Below are 17,123 nucleotides of genomic sequence, written 5' to 3' on the forward strand. Positions count from 1 at the left end.
AGTATATATATATGCAATCTATGAGGAGTATAATCAGGAACTTTTGTCTGTTTTAGAATATCTTGTTCCTAGCCTAAAACTTCTGAAAATTGGACAATTCTCATTAAACCCTAAAAAATGGTGTTTTCTAGTCATTTCACAGACCAGGAAATAGATATTTTGAAACTGACCAAAATTTCTGAATCTATTCCTCTAGGCCTTTCCTGAGATCACCATGAAGCTTTTGTTCTGATGCAATGCATTTTTAATCTGCATAATGGGGGCCTCAAAATTTCAATGTGTTTGTGTGGTCTCAATTTTTGCATTACAGAAAAAATGTTTTGCATGGGTCCTTTTTTGCATAAATCTACCACATTTTGGCTGGAGGCAAAAATTTTATCAAATTATTTACCAGAGGGGAACAGTAAAGTATACTTATATAGCTAGGGATTATCAATCTATTCTTGCAATTTGAATATACCACTGTACAACTAAATATTCTTAACTATAATCTATATATATCTAGGGAGGACAAGTCTTATATTAGCATCATGGTAACTTGGTTCATATATTTTTTATATATTATATGGTCATGATTTGTCTAATAATTTGGTAAACATAACATATTGTTCTTAAAATCTAGTTAGCTAAAAAATCTGTCTTTTTTGTATAAGTGCCAACTTATTTCTATAGTTTTTCCTAAATACTATATGATTATGATAACATTTCAAAACTCTATTTATTTACTAAACTATTCTTGATATAAAAATGAACATCATGTATGCTAAACCTAATCTTTATATATCTAGGGCTTACAAGTCTGATTCATGCATCAAAGAATGGACACCTTGTTGTTGTCAGAGAACTTCTGAAGAATGGTGCAAATATTTATGCTAAGGATAACAACGGTAGGTTAGTTTATATATTTTTAAATAACATTTCCATTTTTTATTTAATCTTTAAACATATAATATTAGACTTTAGTATGTGAGATGCCAAAAGAAGGAAATTTTAAATGGATGATTCCATAAATTGAGAAGAAATTAAAATTAAATTAGATTTTAATAATGAAAATAAGAATGATACAGATAAAATTAGATATTTGGGTTACATCAACCAACAGAGTGAAATTCCTGCAATTAAATTTTTGGGTGTGTTTTTAGATTCTTAACTTAACTTTAAATACCATATAGAATATAATAGGAAAAAAATATCTAGAAGTTTGTTATTAATCAATAGAGCTAAGCATATATTATGTAAAAAAAATCCTTAGTAACCATTTATTGTATAGCTTGCCAGCATGGAGCTCTGGTTTAGAATCTTCTATTAAGCCTTTAGCAGTTCTACAAAAAAAGCTATTAGAATTATCCACAAATCCGCTTATAACAGTCATACTCCACCTTTGTTTAGGAAAATAAATGTTTTGCCTATTAAAGAGCTCTCTAATTATACAAAACTACTATTTTTTATGATTTTAATCACTGGAGGTTACCAAATTCTTTTAATGATGTATGGATTAGAAATAATCTAAGAAATCAATAGCAACTAAAAAATTCTAATGAGTTTTATATTCCAATAGCCAAATTTTAAAGAAATGAAAGGTTTCCATTATTTTCATTTCAAAGACACAGGAATAATTGTTGTCATGAAAAAGATTAAATGAGAATATTCATAAAAAAATTCCATTAAATATTAACCCTTACAGATTGGGGGGGGGGGGGGTTCTTGGAGCCCCCCCCCTCTAGTTTTTTTCAATCTCATTTTTTTTGTAGGCAAGATGGAGAGCTGAGACTTCATGACTTTTTAAGTTTAGTAATTACACGTCGGCAAGAGTTGATTTTATTAGGATATCTGGTCTGTGTCGGTCATGGTGTCAGTCAAAGTCAGTTGGGTAGCACCAAAATTAGAAAATTTTCGAAATAAATCTTAATTTCTACATTATGACTTTTGTGTATAAGGTAGAAACCTAAAATTTTTTTGGTAAATACTTAGATATCAATGACCTTCTGAGAAAAGTGGTGTTATGACCGTTTGACCGCTCCTTGACCGACTTTATGACTGGTTTTTGTCCGGCTTTTACTCTAGACATATATCATAAATATCATGGCTTCTATTACAGCTAGAGACCTTAAATTTTTTTGGTAAATCCTTGAGCAACAATAAACCGATAAAAATGTTAATTGGCGCCGCCATTCACCGTTTTACTGCCGTAACCGCCAAAAATGGCGGTTTCCATTATTTGCCATCTTTCGGCGATGATCAGAAAAAGTAATTTTTTTGTTATAAAAAATAAAAGTTTGTCCTAAAATTTGGTTATCCTAGCTACACAATTGGCTGCCCTACAGCTGTTTTAAAATTTAGCGGCTGGCCGCTAAAAAAAGGCTATGGAGCGGTCTGGAAGCTATGACTAGAAAAAGTAATTTTCTCTAAAAATACACATGAACCACCAGAAAAAAATTTTACATCTTTATCTCTAACAGGAGCAGAGATAGAGGGGGGGGCTCTGGGAGCCCCCCCCCTCCCTGATCTATTAAGGTTGGAATTGGGGCCCGATCTGTAAGGGTTAATGATGAACTTTTTAAATCTATATGTAATATTGAAGAATATATTGAATGTACTTAAAATATATTGATTTGACTGGATTTACTGAAAACCTTACATTATTAATTACAGAAATGGTTTTAAAGTTGAAGAAAAATCAGCCTTCAAATATGTTGTTTCCCTTCTTTAGTTCTTCTTTTTACCTTTCATTTAATTTTGCCTACATCTATTTTGACATTATTGTTTTTTATATCTCCTTAACTTAATACCAACATAAAAAAAGGCAATGCAAACATCTCAGATATGCATATTCCTAATTTTAGGGAAGCTACTCAGTGCCACACAAACATCTACTATTAGTCATATAAGTGTCCTCTATCAATAATACTAGCAGCTTCGCCCCTAGCCTCTAATTTTGGCGAAATTCTTAAAAGGACCAAGGAAATCTTCAGCAAAAGAAAAAAAGTTGTGCCTTAATAAAATATTTTTTACAAACTAAATGATGAGGTTTTTTAGTAAATCTTTGAAACTGCAAACAAATGTAATGTGCTAAAAATTATCTTGATAAATGTAAATCTTCTTTTTAGCTATTTTTAGGTTTTAAATCAATACATACACATACAACTAACATAGGCTAACATACAATCTCCTATACACACATGTCCACACACACACCTACTTACAAAATACAAACACACACAGTTACACAACAGACCTACCTAGGGTGACACACACACCAATACAATGTAATAAAACCAGGTATCTAAAGGTATAAAGCCCAATAATTGATGTATTTCAACAATGATGATAAACCAACAATATGATGTATGATGATACACACAAAAATACACCTTTTGTAGGTTTTATTTCTAAATAGTTGTAGAATAAGAAAACGTCATATGGGGCTAATGTCCCCTTCCTCCCTGCCAGCTTAACATACAAAGGTAGAAAGTTAAAGGTAGATAAATGGAGAGAGAGAGAGAGAGAGAAAGAGTTAGAGAGAGAGAGAGGGAGAGAGAAAGAGAGAGAGAGAGAGAGTGAGAGAGAGAGAGAGAGATAATGAAAATGCAAAGTCAGTAAATTAGATTTTAAATTTTGATCTGTGACTTTTTTATTTTTTGCATTTTTTATCATTAAAATGATTATATTGCCAGTTACTTTAAATGGCATTTTTAAAATAAACTTTAAATTCTTTATCTATTTGAATACAATTCTCTATAAATCACTGTAATTGTTTGTATTTAATTCATTTACTATTCAGTTTTCAAACAAATGTTGATCGCTGTATTGTTATATTCAGAAAATTTGAAATATATTTTTTCATCTAATTAAATAATTGGAAATTTTTAAGGGAATATTTTTAAAGATTTATCTTCAATTGTCAGTTAACTAACTATATATAAGACTTTATTTGCAAATATTCATAGTCACTTTAAATGATAAGTAATATATAATAAATCTTGTTATTAATTTTAATCTATCCTATAATATAAAGTAGTCATTTTTTTCTCTGTAGCTTAAGATTTCTAACAAATCTATTGGATTCACCACTTTAGAGAAGCTTCATATAGATCCTGGGATGGTTTAAGGGTTTAAGTCTTATATTAATTTTAGGCTATTTTTCTACCTTTCCCTTATTGATGCAAGTGGCAAAACCACTATTTTTCAATATTGTATTTGTTTTTATGCATTCAGATGCTATATTAGGTATTTTTGGAAATTAATATTGTATTATTCTTGTGAATTGTTGATATCATTTCAAAACTCTATCTATTCACCAAACTATTCTTGTAATTAAAATAAACATCTTGTATACTAATTAATCTTTATGTATCTAGGGCTTACAAGTCTGATTCATGCATCAAAGAATGGACACCTTGTTGTTGTCAGAGAACTTCTGAAGAATGGTGCATATATTTATGCTAAGGATAATAATGGTAGGTTAGTTTATATATTTTTAAATTATGTTTCTTGATTTCAAATTTAATCTGATGATATAATATTAGACTTTTGTACACAAGATGCCAAGACGGAAGGTGGTCTAATCACCTCTCCTCTCTTTGTGTAGTACAAAATGTGTACTCTCATACAAAACTGGTTTTAAAAGAATGCTATTTAGTTTTATAAACTGATGGTTTTTGAAAATTGTCTTTGATTTGAAAACTTGATAGTGTTCTTTATCAATAATATTAACATCTCTACCAGCTGCCAGCCGCAAACTGACAGTTGGCAGGTAAACATCAATGGATTGTAATATGTCATGAAGATATATAAAAAAGCCTAAGTTTAAAATTTGAAATCTTCAAGTAAAAATTTGCGGTCACAGGAACCGTTTAAAGATTTCTGGAGACCTGGAGGTCCAGGACTTGCAGGATTTTACCTGGAACCTGAAATCGACTTGAACACCTATATTACATATGAGGATGTACGACTATAGAATATTTTAGTATTAGATAACATGAAATGCTTTGTTTAAGTAAAAATTTTTTTTACTTTTTACCTGAATGACCTTACCAAATTTACAGATTGAGGGTAGTTAATTAGATTTATTTGCAAAGAAGAAATATCCTTTAATAGTTACTTAATTTTTAAGTTTTAACCTTAGTTTTATCTTATCATATAAATTATATAAAGCTTTTTTGTCTGTAGCGAAGGATCTCGCTAACCGCTGAACCAATATGGTTCTGCTTTAGAGTGAAGCTTTTTATACCTACTGGTCCTGTGGTGGTTTTAGGCTATTTTCTAGGGGGGTGGGACACCCCCAACCCCCCCAAAAATAAAAAAATTCCCCCCCCCCATTTTTTTTATTTTTAATTTTTTTTACTGTTTTTTTTACCTACTTTTTTTTACTTTTTAAAAATTTTTTTTTTATTTTTAATTTTATTTTTTTTTTGTCATTTTTTTCTATTTTGTTATATTTTTTCAAGGAGCGATTATGCATATTTTCTTTACTCCTATTTCTAGCCCCTTGCGGGGGACTCTAACCTTGCGGGGCCAATTGCCTAACCCTGCAGGACAATCACCTAACCTAACCTAAAATAACCTATTAAAAGCAATTTTAAAAATACAACGAATCGCCCCGTAAGGTGCGTTGCCACCAAAGGGTATATCCTTTTCTGATACTTTAATATGTAGTAATTTGGCCGGATATCTGGCCGGATACCGGATATTTGGCATTTAAAATCAGTTGGATATCCGGTATCCGGTATCCGGCCAAAGAAATATCCGGCCCAACCCTAGCTCAAATACAAAGGGATATAGAAGGGAAGAAAATTGCTTAAAAACATACTCAGACTTATTCATAAAAATAAAATAGCCTAAAACCCTCTCAGGGCATATAAGAAGTTTCCCTCTAAAGGAGAGCCATATGAGTTCAGTGTTTAGCGAGATCCTTTGGTACAAACAAACAAAAACTTAGTACTTTATATAATAGGATATAATATCATTGTTATGATCTATCTACTTTAGCTAAATTTTCTATTTAAATTCTACCCTTTTTAACAATTCTTTAATAGGTAGATTTTAACTGATTTCTTTTTAAATATCTAACTACCTTCATCTATATATGTATGTATCAATATATTCTTGTATATAATTAAATTAAAACACTGTACATAAACTGAACCTAATCTATATATATCTAGGGGTTACAAGTCTGATGTATGCATCTCAGCAGGGCCACCTTGATGTGGGCAAAGCTCTTGTGGATAGTGGAGCAGATATTAAAGCCAAGGATAACAATGGTAACTTTGTTCATATATTTTTATATATTATATGGTCATTTAATTTGTCATATAATTTGTTAAACATAAAATATTGTTCTTATAATCTACTTTAGCTGAAAAAATATGTCTACGCTAATTTGTAGGTGTAACTATCTTTAATTAAGATTATCTATATTTGAAAAAATTCTTTTATGTATCTTAGGCTTATATGTGATTATTCTTGTGATTAAACAAGGATGACATCATCTATAAGTAGCAAAGCTCCAAAATTATGGATGGACGTCCTGAAAAAATAAACATTAAACTAAAATAAATTACAAAACCTTTTAAATTCATGATGTGAAAATCTAGGAATAGATCTAACACCCCTATGAATAATTAAATATTAATAAACTTTGTAGGAATATGTAAAATGTAAACTTTGAAATCAACCCCTGAATTTATTTTAGCCTTTTATCTTGAAGAGTCTAGAAAATCATGAAAACTTAAAGGTCTAGGAATCGAACTAGCACCCCAACCAATTAGCAAATGAAATCTCAATGAAGAAGTATGCAGAATTTGAACTTATTCAATCCCTGACAATTTTGGCCAAATATCTTGAATAGGAGTCCAGAAATTCATGAAAACTCAAAAATGTAGGAATTGATCTACCTCCCCAAGCAATTAAAACTTAATGAAACTTAATGAAAATATAAAAAAATGTGAACTTATTTAATTCCTAAAAATTACAGACATCTATCTTAAAAAGGAACCAAGAAAATCACGTTTCCTCAAAAAACGTTTCTTATGGACAGACAGACAGATGGACATTACAAATTATAGAGTAGCTATGTTACTAAAAAAAAACCTGTATACTAAACCTAATCTATACATATCTAGGGTTTACAAGTCTGATTCATGCATCAAAGAATGGCAGCCTTGATGTTGTCAGAGAACTTCTGAAGAAAGGTGCAGATATTCATGCTAAGGATAAAGATGGTAAGTTACTTTAGATATTTTTCTATAATATTTCTTGGTTTTCTTATTTAATCTTTAAACATACAGTAAGACCCACAAAAAAGTATCTTTTAGGGTTTACAGCCCTTATTTATTAATGTTGAAATAGCTATTATATGAATGCAAAGAAAAAAAGAATAGAATAAGAATTCAGGTAGTTGATTCCACCTAGCATAAAATATAATAAAAACTTTTCAAAGAACCAATATGTTAGTGTCTTTAAGTAAAATCCCGTTAACATGGTAATTACTTCGCAAACCCCCCCCCCCTCTCCCAATTAAAAAAAAAGTTTTTTTAAGATTCTTAAATCTGAACATACAAACATTTTAAGGGGGGTTCTACTTCACCCCAAAATTTGTATATAGAAATAAACATCGCTTTAGCCCCCCAGCTTTAATAAATAAATCAAGTAGAATTGAATAAGTTAATGGGTAACATTCTATCAACTAATTGTTCCATAGCATACATATAGATTAAAAATTTTTTTAAAAATTAATTTCATGTTAAAAATTAACAAAAAAGTTCAATTCAGTGTGCAATAATTTTTACCAAAATTAATGAAACTTTATTTAAACCATAGTAAAAAGTAAACTTTAAAATCTTAATAAAAATTGATGTGGGCAATTGTTCTCATTTTTGGCTCATGATTTTACAGGTGTCAGAGTATATCTTTGATATACCTTTCAAAAATAAGTTAAAAACAGTTTAATGTAATTCTGTAATTTTTTTAACTGCTTATCTATTCTCACGTATACTTTAATAATTTTTCCAAAAGAAATTGATCTTTTTTAACATTTGTTGGCAAAATTAATGCTTAAACTAAGGCTATCTTTAGACGCAATATTGACGCACTTAAAGAATTGCATATTGAGAGACTAGGAGGGACTAATTTAAGGAATGAATTTTCCAAAGATATTTTTTTTCTAAAAAAATTTAATTTTTAGTCAACTGCATTTCACCCCCAAAATAGCATACAAAACTTTGATTCCAATGTTTGCTCCATTTATGGTTGCTCAGAAACAGTATTGACCTCCACACCTCCCCTCACTTTACACACACACATTACTACAATCTAACCTAACCTTACTGTCAGACATAGGGGCAATGTCTTATTAAAGTGACGCTGCAATATGAATCATTTAAAATGTATTAAAAAAGACATATACATAAATTTCTTTATTTTGCTACTTCCCCTCCCTTAACCCCCCAACTTAAAGGGGGTAAATATTACTTCAGATCAACAGGTGACTTCTTAGCATAATAAAGATTGAAAATACATTCTATTTCTTCAATTTATCTTAATTTAAACCCTGTTGGATCACTTATTAGTAGACACAGTTGTGATAGGTTATAATATATTTTTCTTGTCATTTTAAAAGTTTTGCTTCTTAATTTTTCTTGGGAATTCAAACAATTCTCATACAGTTTTTTGCTTTTATATGGAATTATAAAACAAGTACTTTAGCTGTTTTTAGAATTTAGATTTTAACATGTAAATAGCGTATCAACATGCTTTTTGTTATTTTATATGTTATACTTCTTCCCTTAATTTACATTTTAAACACTCCCTCCCCCTCCCCCTTCTGTTTCAAGTTGGATAACCAGCTAGAAAATGTACTCTCTATATCTATCTACTATCTATTTATCTATTTACTACTTTCTTTGCTGTTTTTAAATGTATTTTTTTCTTTAATAACAAAGTATAAATTTGTGAATATGTTTTAAAAAGTTCCCAAATGTTGAAATTTATGTATGATAATTTATCTATAATATCTATAATCTATAATAATTATATACATTATTATTTATAAGTTCTCTGTACAATTTTGTATCAGATAATGAAAAAAAATTATTTTCAAGAATGTATCAATGGAGATTTTTAACAGGCAGTGTCATTCTAGTAAAAAGCAAAATAATTGTTTGACTTAAATAAAGCATTTATTTTTTCTCCAAAATACTAAAATATTCTGTAGTAGTAATCCTTAGTTGAAATATGGGTGTTTGATTCAATTTATGATTCCAGGTAAGATTCTGCAGGTCCTGATCCTTCAGGTCTCCGGAAATCTTTAAAGTCTCCTGTGATTCCATTTTTTGACTTAATAACTTAAATTCTAATTGGAAGCTATTCTAAAATTTCTACATGACATTCATGAATTTCATTAGAATCCTCCGCCATTTTCCTGCCAACTGCTGGCTTTGGTGGCTGGCAACTGGTAATATAGCTTCTGCAAAAAAAGCAGTCAACTGAATTTAGGGGTACACCGACAAACGTCCTACCGCGACAAACGTCCTAATGCGACAAACGTCCTACGCGACAAACGTCCTAAGCGACAAACGTCCTACCGCGACAAACGTCCTACTGCGACATCTCTTTAGTAAAACGTCCTAAAAATTTTCAAAAATTACGAAATAAAAAAAATCTTCTAAATTTAAGGACAAAATCCTCTAATTGTAAGAATACTTATCAATATAAAATTCAAAATGGCGATAAAACACAGGAAAATAATCTTTGACTGAAATTTATTTTTTGAATAACTTTAACCATAGGCTAAATTTTAAAAATATGTCCGACAGTTTTCCCAAAGTCTGTGTTGGCCATCAAATGGTATGGTTTCGAACCCGATACATCCTTGCATTACAAAATTCGACCTTTAAATTTTTAGGACGTTTTACTTAAGAGATGTCGCAGTAGGACGTTTGTCGCTTAGGACGTTTGTCGCGTAGGACGTTTGTCGTAGTAGGACGTTTGTCGCGGTAGGACGTTTGTCGGTGTACCAATTTAGGTAAGGTGTCAATATCAAAAAGTATCAATGAATATTATACCTTCCATGTCTAAAAAAAACTTACAATAGAAAAAAGGGTTAAATCGTGAAAATGCCTGGAATTGACCTCTAGAAGCCATCTGGAAGTTTGCAGCATCTGGTGGCCAAATTTATTCTTTTAATTAAATATGCTAATATTATCCAACAAACATGCTTATTTTGTTTTATAAGTTTACCTCTAACTCTTTGAATTTTGCCTGTCTAGAGTGTACCTGGAGGCCTGCAATACCTGAAACCAGCAGCTGATATTAATTTTATGCAAATATGATAATAACATCCAAAAAGATGCACATTTGGTTTAAAAGTTTACTTCTAACTCTTCAAATAAGAATTACAATTTTTACCTGTCCAGATTGTACCTGGAGGCCTGAGGCACCTAAACCTGGAGGCCGATTTTTTTTTTCTGCAGATATGTTAATAACTTCAAAAAATTGCATATTTGGTTTAATAAGAGTACAAAGCCAGAGAGTAATTTAAATATTAAATTTTCACATTTAAAAACTTTTATAACATTTGCGCCGAAATGTTTACCGAAATTAGCGCCAGGATGCAAACAGTATTAAATTTAAATGAATATCTCAATTGTTTACCAACACTTCCGCCGTCAAGTTTACCAAGAAGAGCGCTGGCAAGCCCAACCATGATGCCATCCTGTTTAGGACAAAAACATTATCAAGTTTGAGATCTTATGTAATCTTTTTAAACTTAGTACCTTCGGAAAAAGTTTGCATAATTAAAGGGATTTAAACGTAAAAATCGATCATGAAGCATGAATGCTAATGCTAATGTCGTATGGGTGAGTTGCACCTGGACTGAACAGTCAACTTGTCAACTCAAGGCCAGACTCTTGGTCCTTCACCTCATACCCGTGGTACAGTACATTACAGACAACCAACTCTCTGTGATGCACGACCTTTGTCTGAGAAGTCCTAACTGTGCATGGTAACGAGTTGCGCCTGTTTTGGGCCAAGGCATTCCCCCCACTCTAACTATTTACGTCGCGCATCTGACATAGTAGCAGTGGGAACCATTTTTAACGTCTTTAGTTATGACGCGGTGTTGGACCGAGATTCGAACCTAACACCTTCCCAACGACGAGCGGATGCGCTACGTGTTGAGCCACGGTCGCGGGTATGAAGCATGAAAGAACGGCGATTCTTATTTGTCCAAGGAATCTACACAAAAAAAATCAGACTCCTATCTCTATTTTAAGTGGGTTTTTTTTTGCACGAAAGGTTAACGTTAAAAAGGAAAATAATACTTGATCCGAAATTTAAACTTAAAACCTATGGACAAAGATTACATAATTATATGGGTTTAAATGTAAAAATCGGAATAAAAGAACGGCAATTTTCATTTTTCTAAGGAATCTACACAAAAAAATTGAGACTCTTATCTTTATTTTTAGTGGGTTTTTTTGCAAAAAAGTTAATGCTAATTTTGTTACAGGAAAAAAATAATTGATCCGAAATTTAAACCTAGTAAATGAAAACTAGCATAAATCCTGCCACGTTGGTCTGCCCCCAGCCCCTTACCAATAAATGAGGTCCATATTAGCAACCTAACTATACAACATGTTCTACCTTGTAAATATTACCATGGATGAGGGATCTTTTATTTTTTTCAGTATGGCTTTGTAAATATCCGCTAGATTAGAATCAGTTCTTAGCCATACTGAAATGCATCATATTACAGGCAATTTTCTTTCAATTAATAAACCTGTAATAAATAAGGCAAATCATATTAATTCAGGACTAATTGTACCTTAACTTTTATGACCATTAGTAAACATTGGACTGTAAATTACACATGGTACCTAAAGTTTCATAACCTTTAGTAAACATTGCAGGACTGTAAATTACATTTGGTACCCAAAGTTTTATAAACCTATATGGCTATATCCGCTAGATTAGAATTGGTTCTCAGCCATAATGAAATGCATCATATTACAAATATTGTAAGTAATTTATTTTTACGTTAAAAATTGTCAAATTTAATGATACTTTTTAACAAATATTGTTAGTAATTTAATGGGTTTAGAATAACATAAATATTTGGCTCCCTAGCCTATAACCTAACCTAACCTAACATAGTTTTTTGAAATTTATAAAATTAGAGTACCCTTGACAACTAACATCTGTGGCCGCAGCGCTCGGCTCTCTAGCCTATAACCTAACCTAACCTAAAATAGTTTTTTGAAATTTATAAAAATAGAGAACCCTCGACAACGAACATCTGTGGCCGCAGCGCTTGGCTCCCTAGCCTATAACCTAACCTAAAATAGTTTTTTGAAATTTATAAAAATAGAGAACCCTTGACAACCAACATCTGTGGCCGCAGCGCTCGGCTCCCTAGCCTATAACCTAACCTAACCTAAAATAGTTTTTTGAAATTTATAAAATTAGAGTACCCTCGACAACGAACATCTGTGGCCGCAGCGCTTGGCTCTCTAGACTATAAGCTAACCTAACCTAAAATATTTTTTGGAAATTTTGAAAATTAGATTACCCCTCTCATCAATAGCGCGCGAAAATTTAAACATTTCCCCCCCCCCCCCTTATTTTAGAATAATATTTTAGAATAATAATCTCATTGATAGTTTTTGGGGCTCTAAACAGAGCCATTAGTAATTGTTAAAACAATATCATTAAATTATAAAAAAGGCGCATCGTGGGTACTGGCTCCCACTCATAGCTGCCATCTTCATTTCCTTGGCAAGCCTCTTTCTTTCTTTGTATCTTCTTTTCTGTCCTCTAATATCTCCCTTGCCCTTAGCCCCTCCTACAACACCCTTGTCTCCATGTTGACCACCCTGAATGCCATTACTTCCGCTACATGTCGCCATTTTGCACACTGACAAAATACTAATGAAAAATATGCTATCAACCTAAATATTTATACTGTTTCAATTTTCTGCCTCCCCCTTTACATGCAAACCCCCCTACCTATGCCTAGATGAATATGCTCTATCTAAATGCGATTTGATTGAGGCAAAGGAGGAAAAGTTAAGGGACAAGGCAAGGCAAAAACTTAAATTGACTTGTTGCTTCGCTCGGCTTCCCCACAGCACGGATGCGTTATTGAATTAAATTTAAGCTTGCCTTTTTCCCTTGTCCAAATCTTTTCCTCCAGCAGCGTTCTATCCAGACTGTTGGGGGGGGGGGGGGGCTACTCAAATTTTCAAATTGATAAAAATTTTTGTAACAGGATAACGCCCATATTTTTTCTATATGTTTATCTCTAACTTTTTAAAATAAAAGTTTTTACCTGTCCAGAAACCACCACCCAGCTTGCAGAACCTGAACCTAGAGACCCATTCAAAAAATGATTAGATATACATGAGCTACTACCCAAAAGCAAACTTTTATCTTGAATAACATATAATTTCACATCAAATTTCACCTAGCAAAACGTTCAGCCCCCCTTAAGGACTTAAAAATGAAGGTTGTTAAATAAAAGTGTGAAGAAAGTAAAAAATGACTTTTACTCACAAAAATTTTTAGACCTCTAGCTCTAATAGAAGGGAAAATTGTAAGCGTGGGAGGGATGGGAATCAACGCCCCTCCCCCCAACAATTAAGGTGCAGTCCCAATGTTAAGGGTTAAGATTAAGTTGCTAATTATTTGTTAAATTAAGTTTAATTTTTTAGATGAAACCAGTCTAATGAAGGCATCTGAAGTTGGCCATCTTCAGACTGTTAAATATTTAGTTAAAAATGGTGCTAGAATTGATGATTATAACATTAAATGTAAGTTTAGTATAACAACATTAAATTGTATTTTTTCCACTTATTTTCATGAAATTCTATACAAAACAAGGATGACAACCTCCTTAAGTAGTGAAACTCAAAAATTATGAATGGATATCAGGATAAAAATTATTATAGAGAAGTGTCATGAAACAAATATTAAATTTGATGAAATAAGGAAATCACAACACCTTTAAAATCTAGCAACCCTAAAATTTGCAAATCTTAAAAATCTAGGAATCAATCTATAACTGCAATTAGCAGACAACTCTTAATAAAAGTGTAAAATATGAGCATATTCAATCCCTAATAATTTTAGCTGTTAATCTTAAATATGAATTGAGAAAATTTTGGCAACATAATTCAATATTGTTTTTTCTATTATGAGCAATGGAAATCTTTCAAAAGTTTCATTGTATTTACATAAAATGTCATTTGAAATGCCTAGAACTTTTCTGTTATTGAAGCTGAAGGATTCAAATTTGGGGTATTGGGTCTACTTGTGGCAGTCTTTCAGCAGTTAAAGCATGGTATTACTTGCAGGCTTCCTTTAACCCTTAATAGTTGGTTCCCTTGCCCCCCCCTCTTATTATCCCAGTTTCTATTAGATCTAGAGGACTAATTTCCAACCTTAAGTTGGTTAAAGTCAAATTTCGCTTCCTTCCCCCTTTTCTTTAACAACTGTAATTTTCTTATTTTTGAAGCTAGAAGAAAATGGTTATGTAAATTTTAGATTATATATCTTGAAACATTAATTTCGGTGCTGCAGCTATTTTTGGCAGCCAGTGGTCAGTTGTAAAATACCACCTCCCCTCGACCATTAAGGGTTAAAAATCTGTTTTTGAGTCTGTAACAACTTACAGACTTGGGTCAGTCTACTTTCTTGCCAGTAATGATAGATATTTAAAATTTTGCACATGTTATTATAATTGTTTATAAAATTAAGTTTTATTTCTTAGGGGAAACCAGTCTAATGAAGGCATCTGAAGCAGGACAACTTATTGTTGTTGAATATTTGGTTGAAAATGGGGCAAATGTAAACGCTTATGACAATGACTGTAAGTTTTGTTTTATTCTTTTTCCTACAGTAACCTTATTCTTGCTAACAATATTTTTAATACCACCTATTCCAAAAGCCTAAGTTTGCAAGCCAAAAATGTAATGAAATGTATTTAGATTAAAAGTAGAATTAAATTTGTCTCATTTATTCTCTTTGATGACAATATCTTTCATTTATGGTAGAAAAACTTTTATATCATAATTTTATACTCATAATCAAAATAAGTTATTTTATGTGGAAGGGTCATATCAATGGTCAAAATGCGTCATCTGTTACAGAAAGTTTTACAGAAATCAACCTTTGATTTAAGCAACCCTACTCTCTAAAACTCTAACATTACACAATCGATGAACTGAAATTTAGTTGCCGAATGTGTACGCAGTTTCCTGGGTGTTTCCTCATCCTATCTCAATATTTACTACTAGCTAAAAATCTTCAAACTTCTCCCAAAAAAATCAAAATTTGAATGTATAAACGATTCATATATTATAAATTATAAATTTGAATTTTTCAAATTTGATTTTTTTTTTAAAGTTTGAATCTTTTTTAGCTAGTAGTAAATATTGAGCTAGGATGAGGAAACTGTGTACACATTCGGCAACTAAATTTCAGTTCATCACACAATCACAGCACTAAATTACATCAAACTGTTACTATTTGATTCAGGGATTGCAGAGTTATTTTTTTTTATTTCACAAATATGCTGATTTTGGTTCCATCAATTCTGTTGAACACAGGAGACATCCAATATTTTGTTAAATCCTGTTACATTTGAATCACAATCTCTCTTCCTTTTATGGCATTAAGTTACTAATTAATAATAAGGTTACTGTATTTTTTTACCTTATGAAGCAGGTTTATCTTATACCAATAATATTTGGTAACTGAGGCTATAAAATCTTATAAGAATTGTTGTAGAAAGAATTGTTATGTATATATTTTCGTATTAATCTATGGCAATTACAAAAAAATTGGATTTTCTGACTGCCATTTTTGCCATTGATGGTGTTTTGATACTGCATTTGAAAAATAGGAAGCAGGTTAATTAAAGGGAGTGTGTATGTGAAAATTTTTCTACTGATTATCACATCTTAACATTTTCTGAGCACCTTTCACTATATTGATCAACCAAAAACGTCCTATTAACAATAATATCAAGGATTTATGCCTTGGTTTTGCATCAACTTTTGGAGGGAAAAATGGAAAAACAAGGAAAATCTGAACATTTTGTTTATTTTAGTGTTTCTAGGGATATTTAACTTGTCATATATAGTTGAGACTAATTAATAACTGTTAATGATTCATTTTATTACATAAAACTGCAAATTCATGTTTGAAAACCATCTCGTAATCAAGGATTAATTGGCACTTTTCATTTCATTTTAAAAATTTTAGTACCAGCAACTACCAGCTAGAAATGTTTAAAGACGTTTTGGAGTGGCAAAGAGTATTATGTGGAGATAGGTTGCGTGACAGATTTGCCCTGAAAATAGCCAAAAAATGACTAAACTGCTGAGCTGCCAACCGTTAGCCATTACTTTTCCAACTTTTTATTCAATTTAGGGAAAATAGACCTATCAAGGATTACTTAGCCAAATTTCATAACAAAATTTAGATTCAGTGCCATTTAATCATTGATTATGAGATTGTTGCATTAAAAACCCTCGTTAGGAAAAAAGAGATCTATTTAAAATTGTATTATTAACAAAAAAGTACCTAACTGTCTACAAAGGGTTGAATCTCAGAGGTCATTTAAAATGATAATATCCTTTTTTATTGTGTGTTTTGTTCAAAATTAAAATACAATTTGATATAGATGATAAATTGATCCTTCCTTTTAAATATATTTATATTTTATTTTATAATAGATAATATCATTTTAATTTTAGTATCTACCATGTACACAGCCAAAATGAAAATAGATTTTAAAATCAAAATTTTCTTCCTGTTTGATTATTGTTTAAGTTTTTGTTAATGTGCTAGTTTATATAAGTATGTCATGTATTTTGCATGATTTTTCATGATGTCATTCATATTTGGTACCCAAAGTGGGTTAGAACCTGCTAAATTCTTGCATATTCCCTTTTAGCCAGTATCCAAAGTTTTAGACTCCTAAAAATTGAATATTGGATCCATTGTCCTCTCCCTTATTCCCTGAGTAAATTCTTCAGTTTGAACATAAATCAATTTAATTCCTGTAATTTCAGGGGAGACCAGTTTTATATAAGCATCTCCCTGAGTACCAAAACTAT

The 17,123-nt window shown here is 31.2% G+C and overlaps 1 protein-coding gene across 1 annotated transcript in view; it reads left to right on the forward strand.

Annotated features, from left to right (window-relative positions):
• The window catches only part of LOC145331347 (uncharacterized), a 51,441-nt gene that overhangs the window by 25,790 nt on the left and 8,528 nt on the right, over positions 1-17,123 (forward strand). Inside the window, exons 10-15 of the mRNA XM_080175964.1 lie at positions 789-887; positions 4,359-4,457; positions 6,165-6,263; positions 7,125-7,223; positions 13,713-13,811; positions 14,771-14,869. Of these exons, the coding sequence (XP_080032090.1) occupies positions 789-887; positions 4,359-4,457; positions 6,165-6,263; positions 7,125-7,223; positions 13,713-13,811; positions 14,771-14,869 (594 nt within the window). The remainder of the gene's footprint in view (positions 1-788; positions 888-4,358; positions 4,458-6,164; positions 6,264-7,124; positions 7,224-13,712; positions 13,812-14,770; positions 14,870-17,123) is intronic.

Source organism: Acartia tonsa, chromosome 11 (assembly GCF_053477335.1).
Source record: "Acartia tonsa isolate MP-2025a chromosome 11, ASM5347733v1, whole genome shotgun sequence".
Lineage (NCBI taxonomy): Eukaryota > Metazoa > Arthropoda > Copepoda > Calanoida > Acartiidae > Acartia > Acartia tonsa.